Raw genomic sequence first — 23,769 nt, 5'->3', positions numbered from 1 at the left:
CACACTATGTTTACCCATGCTAACACTATTCTGCTGTTCTGACATTGAGGACAAGTACTTGGTAGTTCCTTGATTTTCAGATTTAAAGAAACCCTGTAACCTAGAATGTCATGGTTAAACCTGTTCACAAATTCAAAAGTGAAAGCAAGTTCCTGATGTTTATCCAGCAGTAGAGCCATAAGGGTTAGCTTGTAATTGCAATTAATAATCAGTCAGAAAGAAAAAGTTAAAATTTTTAGTTGTGATAACTAGGCAAAATTAAATACCCTGGGTGATCCCTCCCTTTCTTAATCTGGAGCCAAGCGTTCATTACACATTCCTCCCTCATTCTCCACAACTAGTTACAAATAGTTTCTTCCCTCTTTCTCAAGCGGTCTTGGCATTCACCCTTCTGCCACTACACACACCCCTTAGGTCAGAAGCTGGGACCTATGTGTATCCTGGAAGGGAGTTATAAGGCATAATTAGCTGGAGAGCAAGTTGCAGTGACAGTAGTACTCAATATTTTCTATTTTCCTGCTCTCCACACCACTTTCTTGGCTTTGGTCCTTTTTAACTCCAAACCCTGCATGAGCCCCAAGCAGCTTTCTGACTTTGAGCTACGTGAAAAGGGAAGTCTAACCTCACACAGGCACAAAGAACAATGTTAACTGTTTTTATAACAGTGGATTTTAAACTAGCCATCATTTGCAAAATAAGCAGTTTATTTTTTAGCAACAATTGATCTATAGTATGAAGAGACAGGATTAAACAACACTCAGAAAAGGCCCTCATACAAGTAATCATCTGCCCCTTCAAGAAGGTCTTAGATCTATCAGTCTGTATCCTACCTAACCAAGAAGAATACTCTCCTTCCAAAACTTACTTCCCCATGGGATGTAAGGGCCTAAATAATTCTCTCTCCATAATTATACCACAATTATTTTTCAGAGTCTCAGTCTTGTAAGAGTTCAGCTTTGCTCTCTGGCAGCCCAATACCTGAACCCTACCTGATAACAGACACCCAACAGAGAACCTTACTCCTCCTCCTGTGTTTAAATGTGCATAAGCAGTGAAGAACAGTCAGGAAGAACAGCCTTCAGTTCTTACCCACTCCTCCTCCAAATACTTCTTTTGGGTGATAACACAATTTTTGGCCTTCATTGCAGATTAGCTACCTAACAAAACTAGGTCAGCCTATTGATTAAATTGTGAACGAGCAGAACTTTTTTAGGCAAGAATATCACCAACTTCCAAAACTTCAGTTAAATCTGAAGATCAGAAAGTCTACTAAGATCATTATCAAATACTGAGCTTTGCAGGACTGTTCTCACACTCTTCTACTGAGGCTTGAGTCAAACTCTTCCCGCATTTGTATACAGAAAAGACACAGTCACTGTTTCCAGATGTGTCGAGCATCCTAACACTTCACTGTTCTTATGACCTTTTACTTTCAAGGTTAACCTAAGAGAGTTCATCACTTTTAACTCCTGACTACCTAATATGGAAAATAATCATTCAGGATTTGACAAAGTGCAGTCCCAGCCCACTCTCTTGTCAAGTTCCTGCACTCCAGATTCCCTCGCCAAAAGAAAGTATTTCCCCAGCCTCTTCCATATTAAATAACTTTATCTATTATTTATTTGGTAAAACATTTATAGACAGCATTGTGTCAGTGAAGCTGATGGAGGTCTATTTACTCAAGCATATTGCTTACTGTCATACCTTCTGAAAGCAAATTAATTCCCTTCATTTCCCCATGAAAGCACAAAATAAATAAGAGACTGCTGTAGTGAACTATATAAGTTTACTTCACTTAGTATTTTTCCAATACTTTCTTAAAGTAATACTGCTATTACCCCTTCTCCAGCGTTTTTGTGGTTGGGTTTTTTTTCCTTTTAATAGGCAAACACAACTTTAAACACAAAGACTATTCACATCTCACCAATATATAAGACTAGTTTTGTTCAGTACAAAGCTGCAGTTAGTAAGGGTTGTAGTAATATGTTTTCTGTGTCTGTCTCATTCTGCCTCTGGTTAAATTAAAGGCTAAAGTTCAACCACTGCCAGTGCTTTGGAAAACCTGAAAACAATTAGTCAATTGTAAGTTGCACTTACAGGTGCTGCAGATGGGAGAGTTTAAACATCTTCTGAGGGATTGCTGAAATTTTGTTCCTGTTCAGTTTCAATACTTGAAGTGTGGTAGACAAATTGTCAAAAGTACCAGGCTCCATGGAGGTTATTCGGTTACTGTTAATGTACCTGTTGAAACAATGTCTAGAGGGTTATATTTACAGTTATTTAATAAGTTCTTAATACCAAGTAGTGAAACACAAAGCTCTTGCGCTGCCTACTCCTTGATAAATGGAATTTCATTTATTGTATTAATTAGAGCTCTTGACAGCTCAGTCTATAGTCAAATAGGAATTCATCACCAACATTTTGCTCTACTCTGCAGGAGCGTATTATTGGCAGAAGATAGCATGTTGCAACCCCATTACTTTATTCTCACTCAGTATAGCACTGGCATTGCAGTATTACTGAATAAGGATTAAAGTAGATTCAAAGAAGTCCACCAAACTCCATGTAGCTCAAGACTAGCCTAACCATGAGGAAGGTAAGTTCATTTTGTTCCATAGTTAATTCTCTCAAGAGACACATCTATTTGTTTCATCTCAAAATAATGACCTTCACTTTTTATGAACTAAAACATCTCTTTGTAACAACTCATGTATTCAGGTTAGCAGCTTATGTTAAACTGAACAGGTGAAAGTAGGAATAAATATTTAATGCATGTCTAATTGAAAGAAGATTTAGTACCCTAACAAACAGCTGCCAATCTAAGTTTTCCAATAAGTTTTTTGAAAGTAACCTGAAAGAAAAAAAATGCATAATACTTTTACTTACAGATACTTGAGCTGTAACGATGGAAATGATGATATTTTTAGCTCTGATATGTTGTTGTTGCTCAAGTCCAAAGTTTCTAGACTTTGAAATGGCTTCAGATGTTCAGACAATATGTTGGCAATCTTGTTACTGGTCCTGAAATTTAAGGACAGTAGTCAAAAGACTGTCATTTCCAGAGCAAACACTTGTTAACTACACATGACTCTGACGAAAGTTAGTTCTTAATTTCCCTACTTGAAAATAATATCTAGTTAAAGAAAATCAATAAAGAATGTTCTCTAGACATAACACTCATTTCTAGCCATCCCAAATCACAAATTGGAATGCTCTACATAAATGTGTTCATCAACATTTCTTAAAACATATTCCCAGCAAACAAGATGAAAAAAATTGCATTATAATCCAATTACTGCAATTCATGGCTTTTAAAACAAGATATAAAACTCTATGGTCATCTATTTCTGTACAGTAGAAATATCCTGTATTTACATTGAAGAGTATGTCACAGTATTGTAATGAAATGAGATTAGAGTTGCTCTCTATTTTAACCAAATTAACATCATAGTAGCTAGACATAATGTTTCGTTTTCTTGAAAACTCCTACGGCATGAAAATCAAGCTGAATTTCCAGGAAAACAGAGCAAAATTAGAAAAGATGGATGATGGTGCGCCCCCTCAGAAAGATATTCTACACCTTTGCAGTTAGACCTAGTATTTAATCCTAAAGTTTTTCTAGTGCATTAGCAAAGAATAAAATTTCTGCTTATTACAGCTCATTACAGAGGTTCTGGACTTCATGTCTGGTCAAACTTCAGCTAAGCGTCACATCCAATTCCATAACAAAAACTCTGCAACTGTTTAAAGACATGGGTATCCTAGTCTACCAGAAGGAACACCCCTTCTTTCACTTTCAATGAAATGTACTTTTTCTAGCGATCATATTTCGTGTTCATACCCAGCAACCTACCAGTTTTTCCATCCCAGTTGCATAATGTACAGAACCATACACGCACATCAGCAACATTAACAGAGTTATTTGTTTGGGGCTAATGGTACATAGGGGAAAACAGATCGTGACCAATTAAATGAACATAACCTGAAATGATCCTTGTTACCTTGGGAAGTTCAAGTCAGTTATGGCTGCGGCACATTCTGTAGGCTAGTATGATGAACGATCACAATTTAGGAGCTCTCCCCAGCTCCTAGAGATTGCAGGCAAAGGCGATTTCAGTAAAACTATCAACAAGAATGTTGATTCTGGAAGGTGTTTGCCTTTATTGGAAATACTTGCTCTGGATCAAATAGTAAGGCACACATTTAGGATAGCATGGACAATCCTCACATATTCAAGGCGTGTGGGGGGATTACTGCTCGAGACAAAGAAGTCCTGACTCAAAAACTGAACCAGAAGTTAAGATTAATGGGCCTTCTGACCACATGTGGGAATGGGTAAGTGATCTTGCAGCCCCTCCAACGCTGCACTTGTATCATGTTTCATTCCTCAGGCTGTCTGGTAGAGGTACACTGCATTTTTTTAACTCTTAGCTGAAAGTATTTATAATAAATGGAAACAAATTACTTTAATAAAAAACAACAACAAACACCATCACCATGTGTCAGCTCCACTGGCCAAATAAGACTGTGAGTTAGATAACAGGTCATAGAGCCTTGCCTTTATGCATTAGTTTGTTTATAAGGTAATTACTAACAAGGTATTAAAACTGCCAATTACTTGAGTGACGAACAAAATTTTCCTTGCAGTAAAAGTGTGCTTCAGCAGAAGCCAGCAATTTCCTGAACTGCACGCCTCCTAAATTGCAGTGTGAAAGTGTTCAGTTATAGAGACGGCTTGCACAGTGCTGTCTTTGTGTCAGCATTGCTCCATAAAACAGAAATTCCTCACAACTGGCAGGATAATAGCCCCTGTATTACAAAGTTTAGTTGGACCTAATGGAACTGAATAAAACTCTTATAGAGCCTTCAGATTAGCGCTTAAACTAACTGGCAAATTACCTGACACAGACCAGGTTACAAAAAAAACAAACAAAAAAAACCCAGCTTGTTTGTTTCAGGGAATGTTTTTCTTTTTTGGAGATGGAGAAGGTCATACTGTGGGGAGAAAGCAACTTCTTTTGTTCACTGAAACAGAGCTATACATCAAAGTCCTAGCCCATCTCACAATGAAATCAAACCAGCGCTCACTGCACCTTCCTGCTTACTCATATTTGTAGAAGCTGCTCAAATACAAAATATCTGAATGGTTCAGTCCAGTTTCCTCTTCAAAAAAATTTAAGTGCCATAATTCACACCTGGAAGGAGATTATCTAGCACGGAACATATTTTTAACTCTTTAGTTAAAATGAGAAACTTCAATTCTAATTTGATTTTTCTTCACAATCATCACTTAAGTAAAGCAAATAAAAACAATGTATTGGCTTCCTCATAACTGCCAAATCACCGTCAAAATTAGTCAGGAAGGACATTTTTGAAAATGAAATCCTATCTAATTGTCAAGGCAGAACCAAACAGTATCCTCTGTGTCAGCACAATGACATACAAGTTTGTTCTCTGGGGGGGGGGAAACCACCACCAAAAAAACCAACTTTCCAACAAGGTGCTGTTATTACCGTGCTCAGACAAAAGAAGCTGCACACACCACATTGGTTTCATTTCACAGACCCTCAAGGGGAGATCAGAGCAACAGAGATCCCCTGCAACAAGAGAACCAGTGCATCAAGTTCTCACAGAAGCAGACCTGCAGCAATTTGACCACAATTTTTTCATGTGCAAGAAACAGCAAAACGCTACAGATTCCTTACAACTTCTCCTGTTACAACTAAAGCAGCAGGAGCACCGAGGAACACAGATAAAACCACCAAAAATACCTGCATGAATTTGAACATGCCTTTTGCAATTTGAGTGCCTACACCCTGACTGGCAGCAAAAAAACCCCCAACAACCCAAGAGTGCGTGCAGATTGACTGAATTATTTTCACATAAGCCTGTGTGAATAGAAGCTTAAGACAGAATATCAGTTTTTCATTACGGGTAGGAGAAACCTTAGCTTTCCCTCTCAGCATTCATGACTTCAACCACACCACTAGGCCAAAACATCTCTAACAGCCCTATCAATCACAATCCCAAGATGCATTCTACATAAACAACAGCTACAATGTATCTGACATATTGACTTGTACTTTCCTTGCCATTGGGGAAATACAAAGCAGGACAGCAACTTCCGTATCCATTTTGCTAAGGATCTAGTTAACACCATTTAGACGTAATAGTTCTTCTGTGCTGAAAAAAAAAACCCAATTTTTAAAGATCTGAGATAGTATCATTGAGCATCTCTTGATAAAGATTGTCAATATGTAATGTTTTCTACCTAAGAGAAATATCTATGCAAGCTTCATTACTCTGATCCTGTAACATGGAAACCCCAACTCAGAAACAGATTAAGACCTAAAGTCCTATCTTTTGTTTCTATTCAAAATCTCAGCACCAAAAAATACCCTTGCACTTCCTTCTCCAGCATAACTCTTTCTTTTCTTCCAGGTAGATCTTGATCTGCTGTATTTTGAGAACCTCCTAGTCTTATCTCACACCATGATACCGACAAGGAGCATGTGTAGGAGCCTAGAGGTGGAGCAACCTGGTAAAAAATAAGTTGTCTAGAAAGACAATTTTGGAGAGCTGTGTCTGTGCAGCCAGTTCTCTGAAGCCGTTAGATGTAAAATAACTGTTTTAACATCTGTGTGACTCTGGACTAACACAGTATCTCCTGTCCCTCAACTGAGCCCTAAGAGGCAGGATATATTGAACACGCCTCACGAACAGGCAAACGAAATCGTATTAAGAGTCTCTTGCTAGAGACTAAGAGGTATATAAAGAGAAAAAAGCACTCTGCTAGGGCTACATATATCTTTCTGAGCGGTGCTGAAGCCAAGACACTAGGGTTCATGGATGTTTAGTTTGACCGTCTTGTGTTTACATGGCTTCCAGATTAGAGCTGGCTTGCAGGCAGCCGTATCAGAACACAGGCAAAGCAGACGTGACTGTCCACATCTGAGCACATACCGGGTGGTCTCCATTACGTGCCACTATAGCTTACAGCCCCCTTTTTCACATTTCCTCAAATCTTTGTGGTTGCTTCACCTGTTCTTCCCTCCACTCACCCACTGACATCATATGACTCCTGGCATATCATCTATTGTTTCTTGCACTCCACCTCCTGTCCTCCCAAACTCCTTTGGACTTTTGGAGCTCTTGTAAGAAACAATGATGTCAAGACACTGAGTGAAAGAAAATTTAAGCAAAAAGAAAAAAAATAATTGATAGTAAAGATGAAAGATCAAGACAGTAATAAACTTCCTCAAAAAGTGCTGAAAGCCACATGCTTTGTGGTTTTTAGAATAAGGCTGGACAACTTTAAGGAGCACATATCAGAACGAAGAGTCTCAGTAACTCCTACAAGAAGAAAGAGAGAAAAAAAGATTTTTTTTCTTCAATTTCTACTCATTTGACTACTAAAATTAGCCCTACTGTAATGAACAATTACATAATTTAAGATATTGTAATTATGGTTTCAAGCTGAACATTACTCTTACAAAAAAATCCCTTGATATGAATGGGACTACATGCTCTTCTCACCATTAGACACCCAACCACACTGAACTAAGAACATCCAGTTTTTTGAATCTTTGCAACTATTAGATACAGAAATATTTCAAGTGAAACTGTTTTTCTCCAAGATGAAGATGCCAGAAATAGAGTCAGGATTCTGGCTTACTTCCAGTCCTACTGGTAGGTCTACAAGTCTGATGCCTCCTTCAGACACAGGCTTCTTAACGTTTCTTGCAGCAAGCAGTTGTTCTTTCTTTTGAAGGTCTTCATTCCATGATCCATGCCTGTCATTGCTCTTTCAGGCCGCATGTCAGCAAGTCTCTGCTCTTATTTTTTTGTGCTTTTTGCAGCATACAGCTGTCCAAAACTTGAGACCAAAGGTTTGTTGATTCCCAAACCAAACATAAACTGGGAAAAGAAAGATGCAGAATGAAACAGCTCTGGGATCAGAGCTTCCAAACTTCCAAACACATGATACTTCCATAGCAATTCTCTTCTGATTCCAGTCATAGTACCAATATGTAATTAATTAAACTTTCCTTCCAAACTCTCTTCTTGATACCCTGGAGTCTGTTTCCCATTCCACTTTCTGGCCTTTCCAAAATAATCACAAGTTACTGACCATGTGATAGCCAAGTGAAGGTGTAAGTTCATCACTTTATTTTAACAACAGTAAACAAAAGCAGTACAGGCATAGCTATTTCAGCATGAGCTGACAACAGGAATAATAACCCACTGCAGATTTGGTGAGCTCTGTGACTGTTAGTGAATGCTACAGTCTTGGACAATTATAAGTATAACCTAGATTAAACCCAGCATAGTGCCCTCCAGTATTATAAATAATCTTTCTAATCTGATGTACTGACTAGTTAAGTAAAAACACCTATCCTTTATTGTTACGGAGCCAACCCTCCCTTTTGTAGGGCACAGACCGAAGTCTAGGCACTTCAGACTGCACACCCTTCTACATCTACTCCCAATCTCAACTGTTAGTACAAGTTGAGGGATGCTCTCCTATCCACTCCTATTTCACTTCTAAGACACTGAGTCATTACATTTCACTGCTCTACTGCAATAACCACCTACCACTTCTCTAAGATATAAGCCCAATACCTATGCCTGACCTCTTAACTTCATTCTGACTTCCATCCTTCTCTGTACTGTATGCCCTACAACTTGGCACCTCCTCCTTGGTAAAATTTCCTATCGTTCTTCCACTTTGTCACATGGGAACAGTGTTCTCTATTTTTCTGATCCATTCTTATTCCTTTAAATTCATCTTTTTCTTTAACACTGTTGATCAGAAAATGATGCCAGTTTTTTCCACTGCAAATAGCTCATAAAATTTGCATTCTTTTCCATTCTCATTGCAAAAGCATTCGTTTAGGCTGTCACTACTTTTTATTTTTGCTACAACAAACTCTGGGTTTCTACATACTTCTTCCTTTTCCCATCATTCAGCTTAAATTGCTGCCATAAAAATCTAGTTTCCATGTCTGCAACTCTGACTAAGACAGGTTCCTTTTCAAATTCTTTCATTTACTTCCTCTTAGTCTCCACACCAAATGTCAAAGACTGCAAGAACTAATTCCAGTAAGTTTCTTCACTCTAGCTTTTTGCTCACAACTTCAGCCCAAGTCACACATGGCTTACCACCACTCCCATTTTTGGGACTTTCTCCAAGTAGCCTTATGCCTGAAGCCCAGTCTGGCATTCCTCTATCCTTTCTTTCAATCCTTCTTCAAAACAAACTCTTCGAGGCAGCATCCAAATCTTAATCCTTCCCATAATAAAGTGGTAGCTGAAGAGATGACAAGGATGTAAAATATTTGACCAACATTTTCTTAATATTGGGAGCCAGACTTCAGTTTAGTATGCTAGCTTTATAAACACACAATACCACCTTCTCTGGCAAGCATAGAAGGGAAAGGCATCCACTCCTACTGAATGTAAGCTTTCATTTTCAGGAGTTGCATCTAAACTTCTTTCTTGTGACTGTAGCTTTCTAAATGCGAACTGAGACAGCGTTCTCCTGGATTTTACACAGAACTTCCACTCCCAGCCTACTGTGAGATGACAAAGAGGCAGATTTCTCATACCTACCTCTATTCCAAATTATCTTGCAAACAACGATTATGAAAAATCTTCTATCTTTACAGAAGGCCCTTCACAGGCATTTTTCTCATCAAGATACTGCCACACAGTGCAAACTAACACTATTACTTCCACATTGCCAGCTGGGACAAATGTATAATCTATTTTGCATATTTGGTTCAATTAGCTGAATTTTACTTCTCAATATGACTGTCTAAAGCATGATCTGGGATGTCCACTATCACAAAACATATTTAAATACACTCTTCCATGTTTTCAACAGAAATGGACACATAATACTAAAATAAAATCCCTTCTAAATAGTATAAGGGATTAATCACCACTTTTCTTCAGTAACTACATTTGTGCATAAAGTTAGATAGGCATTTAAGCTGTGTTAATCAAAGCCAGGATGCGACAGCACACATTCAAATTTTGGAAGAGTACCTTTTTGGCAACAAAGATTTTATTTTTTTTTTAACAAAGAATGAAAACCAGTGACCAGTATATGCTCTATTATTGCCCCCGCACATGAAGAAGGCAAGACTGTTTTGTTCTTCCTTGTTCTTCCTGGTAAGGAGAATGGAAGCAAGCATGAAGCTGCCTAAAATACAGATGAATTTACAAATCCTTAGTCACAAGTTCAGTGTCTTGTTTAGCAAAGATCTACGATAAGCCACTTCAACTTAAGAGTTAGTTTACTTAGTTTTAAGAGCTATAAAGAAAAATCCTTTTTCAGATTACGTATTTAAGTTAGGTAGCATGAACAATCCCATTCACCCCGAAAGCCCTGTAAGTAGATACTGACACTGCAGTATCATAAACTCCACCTACTAAAGGCTTGTGTCACATTGGAGTTAGCTCTGTCACCACTGCGTGACAGCACAATGCTTTACCAATCTCAAGAAACAACTGTGTTGTAGCTAGCTCTTTCATCAACAGGATTTTATTCAGATTAGAGCAAAGTGTGCTGTCCATTGAAGAAACTTTACTGATGACTGAAATCAGGATAAATGAACAACTAAGCAAGGTAGCAGGAAGGAACTAATACAGGAAGACACAAAGCTAAACTTGGGCTCTTCTGATAAACTCTGAAATTTCAAAATTAAGTTATTTATGAAGCCTAGTATACTTGCAGATCATATTCTCCAATAAATTCCCTGCTGCAGCTGTGTGGGTTAGATGAGCAACAAGTAGAACCTCTCATTCAGAGCACAGATTACTGTCTGGACCTGAAAAAAACTTTTTAGGCATTCCCTGGGTTTTTGTTTGTTTTCAGTGAGCAAAATAATAACTTTTTTTAAACAAATCATTGTTGACGGCTTAGGTAATTTTGCTATTTTTTTTTTCCTTTGAAGAGAATGACTGTACTTTTCCAGTACAGCAATTCACTTCTAGCTTTTAGATTTGCTTTTCAGAAGTGTTCGCTGAACACCAAAGGCCTGAGATTAATAATGAAGTCATCATAACCAAGTCATCAGAGTCATTTTATACTGGCTGATCAGAAAGCTACATTTAAAGTTCAAACAATTTTGCTTACTATGAAAACTTGTGACCCCTGCAGTCACCTAAGACTGGCTACTTTAAAGTCCTTTTGTCCTGTTTTTATCTCCTGACCAATCTTTTTTGTTAATACTTTTTGTTCATTTACTTTTTTAAACATCGAGGACACAAGACACGTGTCTTCAAAGACAATGCATTTAAACTCAGCATCTACCGACAGAAAGACTTTACAAACTGATGACTGTAGAAAGCCTTCAGAAAAGTTACTTGTGGATTCAGTCCAGCACCTAACAAACAAGTGGGCACATTTCAAGAAACCTCCTCAATACTGGCAACATTCTTCATCATCTCAGAACTCAAAAGTGAATGGCCGTGCGGCTCCTTGTTTTAACTGCCTCAAAGGCGTCCTGTGCAGATGGGGTTGGAGGGTCCCCTCAGCAAAGCAGGGGAAAACCTACACCATGGTGCATATTCTGTATGCCTCTTATGAACAGAAGATTTCACATTCTGAAAAAAGTGAAGTGGGAACCTAATACAAACCACATATTAATGTAAAACTTGAAAAACATTACTGAATTGTAAATCATCCATGCTCCTTTCACTTCTGCACCATTAACTTCGTATTGTCCACTCTGGCTTTAGTAAGACCAAATATTTGTTTGTGTTCTAGACTAACATGATCAGTCTTTACAATGTAAGCTACAAGGATATTTCCATCTAAATCACCTGAACCATATGTACTAGTGCTTTTAAATAAAAGTCTCTATTCAATAAAATGTAAAATCAGAAGTTTATTTAAAACACTCCATCGTTTAAAGCTAGCCTAACATTAGAATTTCACTATATGCACTAGAGACTTTGGCATGTACAGCTGTTCTAGTCCCTACAGGGAGCAAGATGATTACTATATAACATATCCTCGATGTGGGTAATAAGAAACATGTTTTTTTAATCTTAAGTCTAGTTCTACATATACGTTTTGATAGGAACAGTAAAATTTAGTTGGGGAGGCAGGATTCTTTAATACTCAAAGATGTTCTGTCTCTTTAAAATCACTGCTGCCTTCCTATTTCCACAGTACTCAACACTGATGATGTTGGGTGATGTCTACAATTATGTATTTTTAAAAATCCTGCAAGTAAAGTAGCATGCGTTTCTTATTTAAACTGTGTATCCTTAAACATCACCTTAAATAATGTTGCAGCATTTGCAAATCAGTGTCTTTCTTCCTTACAAAGCACTAAACACACTAAAAGCAGTTAACATTTTCTGAAGTTTTAAAGTAAAACCCCTATGCAAATGGTAGGTGGTAGTTAAACACCATGCAGGACTTCCATACAAGGCTATTGTACTTATATTACTCGGTTTCAATCTATTTCTGGATTCAACCTAGGTACAATACTTTACAGCAACGACAGACCTAAAAGGCAACACTAGTTTTCTTCTCATGTATCAACATCGCAGATTTTCAGGATAAACAGGACAGGACTGGTACATCTTGGAAAAGGAATGCCATTAGAATGGGAACAAAATTGCTTTTCTCCTGGAACAAGGGCATTAGTGCCCATTTCTCTACTTGACACAAAAGCAATCCACCTATCTAGAAACAATGAAAAGTAACTTGTTTATTCTCCCAGAGCTGCAGAATTTTCTACCACAACCATTCAAAGCAATTCTACATTAATTTAACTGTTTTTACAAGCACTTCAGGAATGCAAATTAGGAAACGTCTAACATATTTTACTTCTAGGGATAAATACACCTACATTACTGTGTGTAGCATCTGTACACTATATATTTGTGGTAATCGGTTGTTAAATCCAGTACTCTCCCCAAAAGCTTATGTTGTCCAGCACTTGGGGGGACCTGGCCTCCTGGCTAGAGCTACTGTCTCTGGCAGTCTCTGGCAAATGGCTGAACTTCCCTCTTTCTGCCTTGATAAACTGCTCTCTTCCTGCCTACTCTCACAAGTCAGAGAAAAGGGCTGGGTGGCTGAGCAAAAAGAACACCCTGCAATTTTAATTTCCAATAATTGACTTAAATGGTTCAACATGCTGAAAGATGCAATCAGACCTTTGCAAGTAACACCACTGTAAAACAGGCATGCCCAATTACATTGGCTAGATATTTCAAAAAGAACCTAACTTTAGACATCTAAAACTTAGTTTAAAATAGGTATCTAGATGGGCTTCAGTAGGAAAATCATCTGAACTATCTTAGAGAAGACAAATGACTTCAGAGAGCCTTTTCCTCTCCACTCATCCTGAAGAGGATCTACAGTTAGTAACTCGTATTTACTATGTCAAAAACTTTCAAGAATTTAGGGTAGAGAAAATGAATCCTATTCTTTGTCTGGAACATATTATATCTGTTAACGTCAGGCAAGCCACCACAGCTTCATAACCTAAAGCCTCCTGACCAGACTCAGCCCAATGTACCACCCATTTAGTTCACAACAGTTTCCAGATTCCCAGGAGACTCAGAAGCTCTCCTATGCCATGTGACAAGATACATACTCATCACGTGAATAAAATCATAATGAGTGTGCCTGCATGTGCTTGTATACTCCCCTCACGCAGACATATGGTCTTCCCATGGTGGTGGGGCGGGGGGGGTGCCTGCTTGATACTTTTCTCTCCCATGGTGTTCAACTCCCAACTGGCATCCATAAAACCAAAATGTTAGCATTGTTGTTTCATGTTACAGACAGAGCATGACCATGAGACTGGCAACATCTACTGCTCTGGGGTTGTTTACCCTGCATAATTCAACAGTATGCAAACATCTAAGCTAGATAAATATCAATTAGATAGCGAGAATTGAGGTAGCTCCAGAAATGGAAACTACACTAACATGACATGATAATCCACCCATGCTTGTTTATACTGCTCAAAGAATTTAGACATACAGTGCTGTATGGAGATACCTGCACTATTTTTCACTGTAGACATATCAGCAGTGTAATTTCCTCTGCAGGGCAAGAAAATTCTTGCGGAACAGGTAAAATTCTATGGCTCCACAGCTGCATGACAAGTACTAAGAAGTGAAAGCACTGGCATTCCTTGAAGACTCCTTGGAAAAAAAACAACTGGCTTCTCAACCAACAGTAATGAACCAATGTATATGATCTCCTAAGAAATGTAACCAAATCAAGTTTCAGAAGACTAGCACCCTCCTTTCTGCTATTATTTGAAAGTCAGAGCAAAGACTCAACAAGGAAACAGTCGTTTGTTTTGGAAAGGCTCCACAAGCTCCTTTCATATAAAAGTTTAAAATCCTGAAGAAAGTCATCGGATGTTTCGAGTACATTTATTCTTTGAAGAGTGGTTCGAAAAATTATATTCTAATTGTTCCACATGTGTTCTTTTTGCATGACTTAGCTATATTAACTCAAGTTTGATTCAACTCCTCCAAATAACAACCAACACAGAAAAAAATAACTGAACGTATTTTTTCACTTCTAAAAAAACCCATTAGATTGAATATTTTTCCATCTATGATACCACTATATTATTTTTATGCCAGACAACTGCTGTATGCCTATTCCTCTTTATTTAAATCTCATTCTACATAAAAGAATTTAACATATTTACATAAATAACTTCCCACCTCTAAGAAAAGGAGGCTGAGGGAAGACCTTTTTGCTCTCTACAACTACCTGAAAGGAGGTTGTGGTGAGGTGGGGGTCGGTCTCTTCTCCTGAGTGAGTGATAGGACAAGAGGAAACGGCCCGAGGTTGCACCAGGGGAGGTTTAGATTGGATATTAGGAAAAATTTCTTCACCAGAAGGGTTGTCAAGCATTGGAACAGGCTGCCCAGGGAAGTGGTTGAGTCACCATCCCTGGAGGGATTTAAAAGACGTGTAGCTGTGGTGCTCAGGGACATGGTTTAGTGGTGGACTTGGCAGTGTTAGGCTTATGGTTGGACTCGATGATCTTAAAGGTCTCTTCCAACCGAAACGATTCTGTGATTTTATGATTCTATTCTATGTTTTAAAGAGAAACCTTTGCAAAAGAAACAAGATGCTTTATTTTTTGAACAATGCAATACCACTCTGTAATTTTATTTCCTATATAAATCCGTTTTGAAACATCACAAACAACTGTCTTAACTATTATACACTGACATTCGTAAGTTAATGTGAAACCTTCAAATTACTTAATGAATTATTTCTACCATATTGATATCAAGGAATCTCTGCTGTGGTCATAACATAGGTATTAAATCTCAGCTGGAGCACACATCTCCCAACACCACACAGAAGTAATGCAAATTAGAATCAGAACAAGCTAGCACCCAACCAGACCAGCTTTAACTGCATTGGTAGTATGATAACAGCTTTTAGAAATACTTTTTTTTTTTCTTTTAAGTGGCAGTATATATAGTGCAGAGCACAGATCTAACAAAGGTTTTTCCATGTTTCACCACCTGAATAAATGAACCAAGCTAGTGACCTAAGGATATGGAACAACCAGTCCTGCAGTGACTGATTTTCATTTATTCTCTTGAAGGAATACAAATATCTTTGCTCAGCTGCAGGATGATTTTAGGTTCATCTAAATTAGTTAAGTTTCCATGAGAAGGACTAGAGGAGATGCTAAGACAAATTCTCAACTTTGTATTCATCAGAAGTAAGGCAGGAGGATATATAAACCACTTTATTATGTTATTATTTCCAACCTTGTGGTAAAAAGAACCTTAGCAAGGTGGTATTAAAAAAAAAAAAAAAAAGAAAAGAAAAAAAATTCTTCAGATCAATTAGATGTTTAAACTACAGAATGCTATGCCAGTGTAAAAATGTCAACACTAACGCAAAATAGAAGATATGCTTAAATTCAACAGCTATTTGTCAGACACCATCTGCTTTTTCTTTCATTCTTTTCTGATTCTGATCTTTAAGAAACCACATCAGTATCAAATGTCACTTAGTTCTTATTCAAACAGAGCAGTCCAGACACAGCGGCTGCACCAGCTGACTTAGCTGACCTGGGCCTAGAGTAAAAACAAACCCCTATAAATCACCAGATGTAAGCAATTGAACAGTGATCAATTTAATTAACTGAACAGCTTTCCGAAGTTTACTGTATTGTTTTAACCCTTCAGGGTTCTTCCAAGAAAGGTAACTTGCAATTTGTATTCAAGGGCAGGATTTGGCCAGAGGGCTACATATTACTAGCTTTAGACACTTTAGATTCCCATTGATAAAACACAAATCCCACACACGAAAAACATGTCTTTTCTTTTTTCCAATTAATAGTATGATAGTAACTATTTTTGTTAGCAGTTCCTTCAACATTTTAGAGAAATTAGATTATAGGAAAAAAAAAAATCAAACTGATTTCAAGTGAAAACCTCAGGAATAAAATTTCCTTTAAAATCAACTGGTTTGGTTATGGGCCCTGTATGCCTTTTGCAACTTTATACCCGTATTACAGATCCCACATCAAGTAACCTCCTAATTTCTTTCAAACAAAACAATGAACATAGACATAATCATGTGTCACAATTATATGTATTAACTGCAGCCGTAAAAAAATTATGCCACACATTCAAATGAGCTCAAAAAGACATTTTAAAGGTATTGGCAAAGCATATTCTAACCTAGATACTTGTCCTGAAGCTGCGTCTCGAGGGGATTTCCCCATACTGCCCACTGAAATTAAGGGAATTCTGCCATGATTTAACGCAAGTGGGATTTCAGCCAAGATGCATAATGATAGAGTATAACTCTTGTTTTAAAGTCTACATTGTACAAGTTTGTGTAACGTTTACTAATGTTTGTACAGTGCCTAGCACAACAGGGCTGAGGCTTCTGGGCACTACCACAACATAAATTAATTCTAATGCAATCTTTGTATCTGAGGGAAGCATAAAAACTACAAGGATTAAGCTCAATTATACACATTTTAAACAACCTGCTAAATAATATGACATAATCAACTTCCTAACCACAAGCTGCTCTATTTCCAATTATTTCACTTTAATCTCTGTAATGCACATATTTCCACAAACTCTGTAGAGTTAGTTACACTAACTAGGGACAAGACTAAGATCTACTTACAAAGACAGAAGAGTTATATTCGCAGAGACTGGTCCCAGATCTGGAATGATCTCCAGTTCATTGTTGTTCAACTTCCTATTAATATCAGAAAAGGAAGAGTCAGCTTTGATGTTAATCAGAAGCAGGTACATTGGATTTGCTAAATTGCCAAACAGTGTCACCCCAAAATTCAAAAATAATTCCAGTTTCATTTAATGTAACATATCAGAACAGCAAACATCTCTTTTGTTCAACCAATTATCCCTAGAGACATATCTATACAATTAGCATACACAAATACTGGTTGGGTTTTTTTGGTTGGGGTTTTTCGGCTTGGTTGGGTTTTGTTGGGGTTTTCGGGGTGGGGAGGGGGTTTGGTTTTGGGTTTTTTTTTTTTAATTAAGACAAATTAACTTACACTTCCTGAAGACTATGGAGGTGATCCAAGAGACTGGTCTTGATTGAAGATAATTTGTTGTGACTTAAGTCCCTATGAGGTTACAAAAATAAACAGCCTGTCAGTTTTGCCATAAAACATCAGGTAAAGCAATACAATTTTAATCCAAATTATGTTATCATTTGTTTCCAAGTACATAAAAAGTTCTTTCTCATATTAGTAAGATTAGAATAGAAACTCATTTGAGTATACAAGGTATAAATAAGTGTAAATACCTTGATCACTGCCACTGTCAAAGAATTTCCTATACCTCTGAAGAATTTAGAACTGCTCATTGGGATGTGTAGAAGACCCATGAAAAACATCTTAAGATTTTAACTTGTATACTCCAACAACCCCTCTCCCACATCCCTTCACAACAAAAGATCTGGCTAAAGCAACCTCTTGGTTACAAGGAAAATTCATAAACCAATCCTCATTGCAGTCTCATTCCTTGAGTCAATCATAATACTTGTATCAGTTACTCAGTTACTTTTCTAAAGCAATGCACAGATTGTAAATGCACAATGAGGACTGCCTATAAATCTCAATTATAGTTTCATGCTTTCACACAATTCAGGACTCCATTCCTACATAAGCAAATTTAATGGGGATCCTAAACAAGCGATATCAGAAGAAAACAGACATGGGGAAGCCTAATTCTATTCTGGTTTTTAAGATGTCTGTATACTAGTCACATTAATACTGCATTTAATCATACTTGAAGAAGTAGCTCGAGCACTTAGCTTGTGCCACTCTGTACTGGAGATCCCAAATATATATTGATGCTGTTTATAAGAAATCTTGTTAGCATCTTTGCAGTGTTGGCTGCAAAACAAGCCAGAGTACTGAGAATGAAACACGTCTTCTTGACCGCTGTCAAGAATTTCACTTCCCTACAGACACCATGCATCTTTACCATATGTCCTCTCAAACGTTTAGCAACACCATAGAGTTCTAAGAAACTTTTGCTGTAGACTCATAAGTACTGGAAACACCACAGAAATAAAAGAATGACCGTACAATAGAAGGCAGAGAAGGTAATTACAGCAGCTCAAAACTCGCACATCTGCAGAGATCTGCACAAGCGGTACAGATTCACAACTGGCCTTGTAACCACGGCTAGCCCTGTTGAAGAACTCTCCCTTCTCAGTCACTCATCCACCACAACATGCGCCCTCCTGCTCCCATACTACAGCCTGTCACTACCTCACCTGCACCAGTTCAGCCATCTGCAAAGTGCTCCCTGCATGTTCTAACACTGAGTTTATCCAAGCCAGCAAACAAAAACTGCACTATTTTTAAGGAGTTCTTAAACTCACTCCAGTAAGAGTCTGCAATGCAGATGCATGAAGAATTTCATCAGCACGCTTCAGCAGTGAGCTGTTGTAGCATCAGGTAAAGAACTTTCTTACACTTCATGACACTTTTCCCCGTGCTAATTAAGCACTGAACAGTCATCCAACATGCCTGGGGTCCTCGTCAAGCCACGCAGGCATGAAGTGTATTTCGAGTTGAATCTATGAGGAAACTCCTGGGATTCATTACTTTTTCTGGATAATACGACTTAGTACAGTCACCTATAGTGAACATGCCAAACACAGGCCTGACTGCCATGGATGAGTCTACTCTCCATCTATAGTTCTGGAAGTGAAGAAACCTGGTGATCGGCGTATCCTTGCTGCACACAGACCAGAACTGGCTTAAATCAAGCCAGGTTCAGCGTCCGTGCTAGATGTTCTGCTCTGTGACTAAGCCCTGAACAACTGCAGATCCAGAAAACTCGGGTGTCTCTGCACCCACCATTGCATATCCTTAGACACAGGTGTAATGCTGCAACCCAGCCAGGCATCTAGGTTTCTTCGACAGCACGTGGGGACAGTAAAACCTCAGTTTAGACTCCCCCAACTGTTTGGTGCTTTATGCAGTACTTGTTCAATGTTGCCAGGACAATTCTACCATCCCTTTTGTCCTCCCCTGGAGTCAGCGGTTAAAAAATAAAAAAAAAGAAAAATCAAACATTAAAAATAATCCCAGGCATGTACGGGCATTACGAGGGGTACCACCAGTACTCGTTTACGAGGTGTGCTCTGAGCCAGCCAACTGGATCAGGCCCAGCAGGCTGCGGAGCTGTGGCACCAGCGCCTGGCTCACGGCCACGGGCAGGGAGAAGATACGTGCTACGTTTCCCAAGCCTGCGCAGGGCAGGCCCGCAGGTGCGAAAGGCATTTTCCAGCACAAAAAAGAGGGGTTGAGGGCTTGGGGCAGGGGTAGCCACCTAGAGAAGGGGCTACCTTCAGGTGGCCACAGAGGGGAAGTTTCTGAGACCCAGCTCTGGACTCAAACACCTAATACATATCTGCACCTTCTTCCAGGTGTCTAAACCCCTACAGATTTTCCTCTTAAAGATGGAAAACCAATACAGTGTTAACATTTTCAAAAACCCACAAAAGTTAGTTTCATCATTATGATTTTGAGTTCTCCTGTAAATGAGGTTAACCACACTTCAGTTAGAGGACTGCATCTTTCACTGCTTAAAAATCTAGTGCAAACATTCCTCTGGCCATAGACTAGAGAAAAATCCCTTTGTCTGAAGGACATTAGCTGCATAGATTTGAAATTCTCATACTGCATTCTTAAATGTAAATAATGAAAAAATATGCTGTTACAAAGATCTACACGGGAATCTAACTTGGTCCTTTAAAGCAGACAGAGTAGAGACAATTTTTACCCTCAAACTTAATTCAATATTTGGCTTTAGTCTGTAGGGATTATAAGAACTATGCAAATAAACAGCCAAAATTTAGTGAAGTTATGGCTGTTAGTACCTAATATGTTACTGTTCTTCATGCTTCAGACAAGACTGAGGAATCAGTAATTATTTTAACAAAGAGTTTCAACATTAGTGCTAAAAACCTGCATTTCTTCATTTCATCTAAAAACCCTGCAAAAGGTTTATTTAAAACATGTTTGCCTAAAGGACCTACCAGACAGTAACAGACGTGAGTAGATTTGTTCTGCTGGAGTTACAACATGTTAAAAAAAAAAAAAAAATCTGGCAGAGTCCTTAAACTATAAAAATCCTGCAATTACAACCACTGCTGTGCATGATCACCACACTGGAGCCAGACACTTTCACTCATAGCTCAAGCTCACATCCATCTGGAGTCTATCAAGGCAACCGTGAGCGTAACAACTTACACTATGTTTCAAACTAATTTTTTTTTTGTGTTTGTTTTTTAACACTAAAGATACCCTCAGATTTTCCACATAGCACCTACTTTAAAAAATACATACATACAAATTCCTCATTCCTGGTGTACTTACAGCAGGTTGTCAAACACAAGTCACAGAAAAACCCAAAGCAAAATGACAACGACAACAACAAAACCCTCCAGACAATACTGAATCGCCTGTTTCACACAGCTGTATACATGCTTGTCTACCAACCGTTGGATAAAATATGAATTATAAATATTTTATTAAACACCATTTGAGTACTACTGGCATGAGAAACTTCAGGACAAAAAGCCCTGCAAGTTAGATTTTTAAGTTAAATCAGAGTGGTTGGAAGTGAACCAAGAGTTAAAATATTTGTCTTTTACCAATACTTTAAGTGAAGCTTAAGCCTATAGTTTTCGAAACTTTTAAGCACTGGATCTGAGGCATTTTTCAAATATAAAAAATCTATCATCCCTGTCGCAAAGCTACAAGTACATTTCAGTCCAATGCATTTCTCAATGTATCTTAAAACAAGTATGAAGAAAAGATTTGAAAATGAACTGGTGTTTTTCCTTCACAGAAATGGAACTGACAACATTAAAACACTAAGGTTATTACTATGCATTTTCCATTTCTGAATTTTCCTTGTCTGTTAAAACCACTTCACAAGTGGGGAGAAAATCTCCTCTGTGATTACTTTTGCTACTAGAATTTCAAAAGCCATGAAACATATAGCAGTGAATGCACTCAGAAACTTCAGAAACCAGACTTATATTAAGAAATTCTTTATAACAATAAAAAGTATATATACCTGTTCTTCACCTCAGATTTCTAATAAAAGTGATCGAGCATTTGAGTAGAATTGCCTCCACTTGAAAAAGCATGCCATAGTTTTTGAGGCCCTTTAAGAACCCGTTTTATGAAAGAAACTATTTTCTATATTCCATTACGTTTGCATGACCATCTTTCGTAACTCGCAAGTCTCTGCGTCAGAAAACTGAAACGTAACTCTGAACATCGATGCTTGTGTGACAAAAAATTGAAAGGAAGGCCTAATGCATAAAGGGAGAAGGCGAGTGTTTCTTCACACATTTTATAAATATAACTTTTAGACTCTAACTTAATTTACAACACTTAGTCACAATTATCATCTTCTTCCTTAGAGAACTCGGAAACCTGAGCCCCAAGTCAAATTTTAAAATGCAAATCCAGCAACAGCTTCTTAATCAGTCCCACTGGGGCCTATAGAGCTGCTAATTCAGCAGAAATCGGGAGAGCTGAAAAACAAAAAGCCAGGCTGTAGCTGTTTTAAGACACTGATCCAAAGTGACTCATAAATCAGCTTGCTATGTTCAAGTTTTAGTCTGGAAAATATTGAAAAACAGCTGTGAAAACCATACGGCCCTTTTTGCTGGCAATGCTGGTAGAGAACTAGAGGATTTATAAAATGTAAATACTAAAGATGTAATACAAACACAAGTGAAAACCATCTTTCAGACTTTCCCTCCCACCCCACCGACAGTTTTAGCATTCCTCGGTGAACCTGGCGAGGGGTACGGCAGTGCCACCGGGAGTTTGCACACCCGGAGGACACCGGCCAACGCTCAAACACTCTTCTTCCCTCCCTCTGCCTCTGCTACACCAGCTCCAACAAAGCCATGCTTTTGCAATCTCGGGACACACATCCTGGAAGTAAATGGAAATCTAACTTCCAAACTATTTCCACACAAAGCCATTACAAATGTTTATCAGTTTTCAGCAGACTGTTATCTTCCATGAAGGCGGGGTTACAGAAGATGGTGTTTTCGGCTAAAATAACAGTAAAGCTGGCAATTATAGCCTGTTTACACCCCATTTTGTGAAGCCACTTCCGTACAAAGCAGTAGCCTCACACTTGCCACCAAAAAGAAGGTGACATAGTTCAGTACTCAGGCTCTTTTTTTTTTTTTTTTTTTTAATTTCCCTCCTGTCCACTCTGAGGTCATGCAGCCTTTCCGCATTAGACACTCTCATTTTATTTCACTGGGGGACTTGACCACAAAAGGCATGAAAGAGTGAAATGGATCTTCAAAAAACCCACTTCATCCAACACGCTCTCCATCTGGGCGAGCAGACAGACGGGCAGAGGAATGTGTAAGCCTAACACGGGCCTAGACCTTCTCAGGCACAAGAGCTTTCACTCTCCTGCTTGGGAGATCTCGCCGGTGTACATTAAGAACGTGGTGTAATAGTTGTTGTTTTCTAAAGAGGATTGGAAAGCCTGCAATTAAACTACTAGCCTTTGGCTATACCCGCTATGGACTTCCATGGAAAACCCAGTAAACATACACCAATAAAATTCATAAACAGTCTTTTACAATTTTTAAGTGCGCAGTTTGTTGCAACAATAATCCAGGCTAGTCAAACCTTTTTTGCGTATGTAAAACTGAAACGCATTATCATCTCAGAGATTGCGCAATCCCAGCTCCAAGTGCTGGGGTAGCTGGAGGTAACAGACAACACCGCACTCTTCCTTGTTCTCTTATTAAGAAGAGGGGAAGGAAGAAAGAGCAGGGTACTTCTAAGGCATTTGACACAAACAAAAGAAATATTTACACAAAAGCGGCCAGACCACATGGTTTGGTGACACCTACAAAGATGTACTCCTCTGAGTTTAAGAGTGAGTGACACAGCTGTCCAATGAGTAATCACAGCAGGGTTTCTTACAACAGACCAAAGCTTATTTATACAAGTGGAACTTATTTTCTCACACTTTTAAAGGAATGTGAACTTACATAAGGACAATTTACACTACCATGGGAATTCTAATTATAAAAACCTCCCTTGTGCTAACAAAAAAGCCCTGCAATGTGTTTTATTGCCTCTCAGTAAAATAAGTGGGAAAGACAAATTTGGATTACTGCTAGTGCAAAACGCTTTTTAAAGCAAGTCTCAAAATTAAAGTTCTGTGATTCTCCCCCCCCCT

General features: G+C 38.3%; 1 protein-coding gene across 1 annotated transcript in view; it reads right to left on the bottom strand.

Annotated features, from left to right (window-relative positions):
* The window catches only part of LRIG3 (leucine rich repeats and immunoglobulin like domains 3), a 43,619-nt gene that overhangs the window by 18,426 nt on the left and 1,424 nt on the right, over positions 1–23,769 (bottom strand). The window contains exons 2-5 of the mRNA XM_075059058.1: positions 17,565–17,636; positions 17,168–17,242; positions 2,887–3,021; positions 2,098–2,241 (exon numbers count right to left, since the gene is read on the bottom strand). Of these exons, the coding sequence (XP_074915159.1) occupies positions 2,098–2,241; positions 2,887–3,021; positions 17,168–17,242; positions 17,565–17,636 (426 nt within the window). The remainder of the gene's footprint in view (positions 1–2,097; positions 2,242–2,886; positions 3,022–17,167; positions 17,243–17,564; positions 17,637–23,769) is intronic.

This window comes from Buteo buteo, chromosome 28 (assembly GCF_964188355.1).
Source record: "Buteo buteo chromosome 28, bButBut1.hap1.1, whole genome shotgun sequence".
Lineage (NCBI taxonomy): Eukaryota > Metazoa > Chordata > Aves > Accipitriformes > Accipitridae > Buteo > Buteo buteo.
Note: the sequence above shows the minus strand (reverse complement) of the source record. Positions and strands in the feature narration are given on the sequence as shown.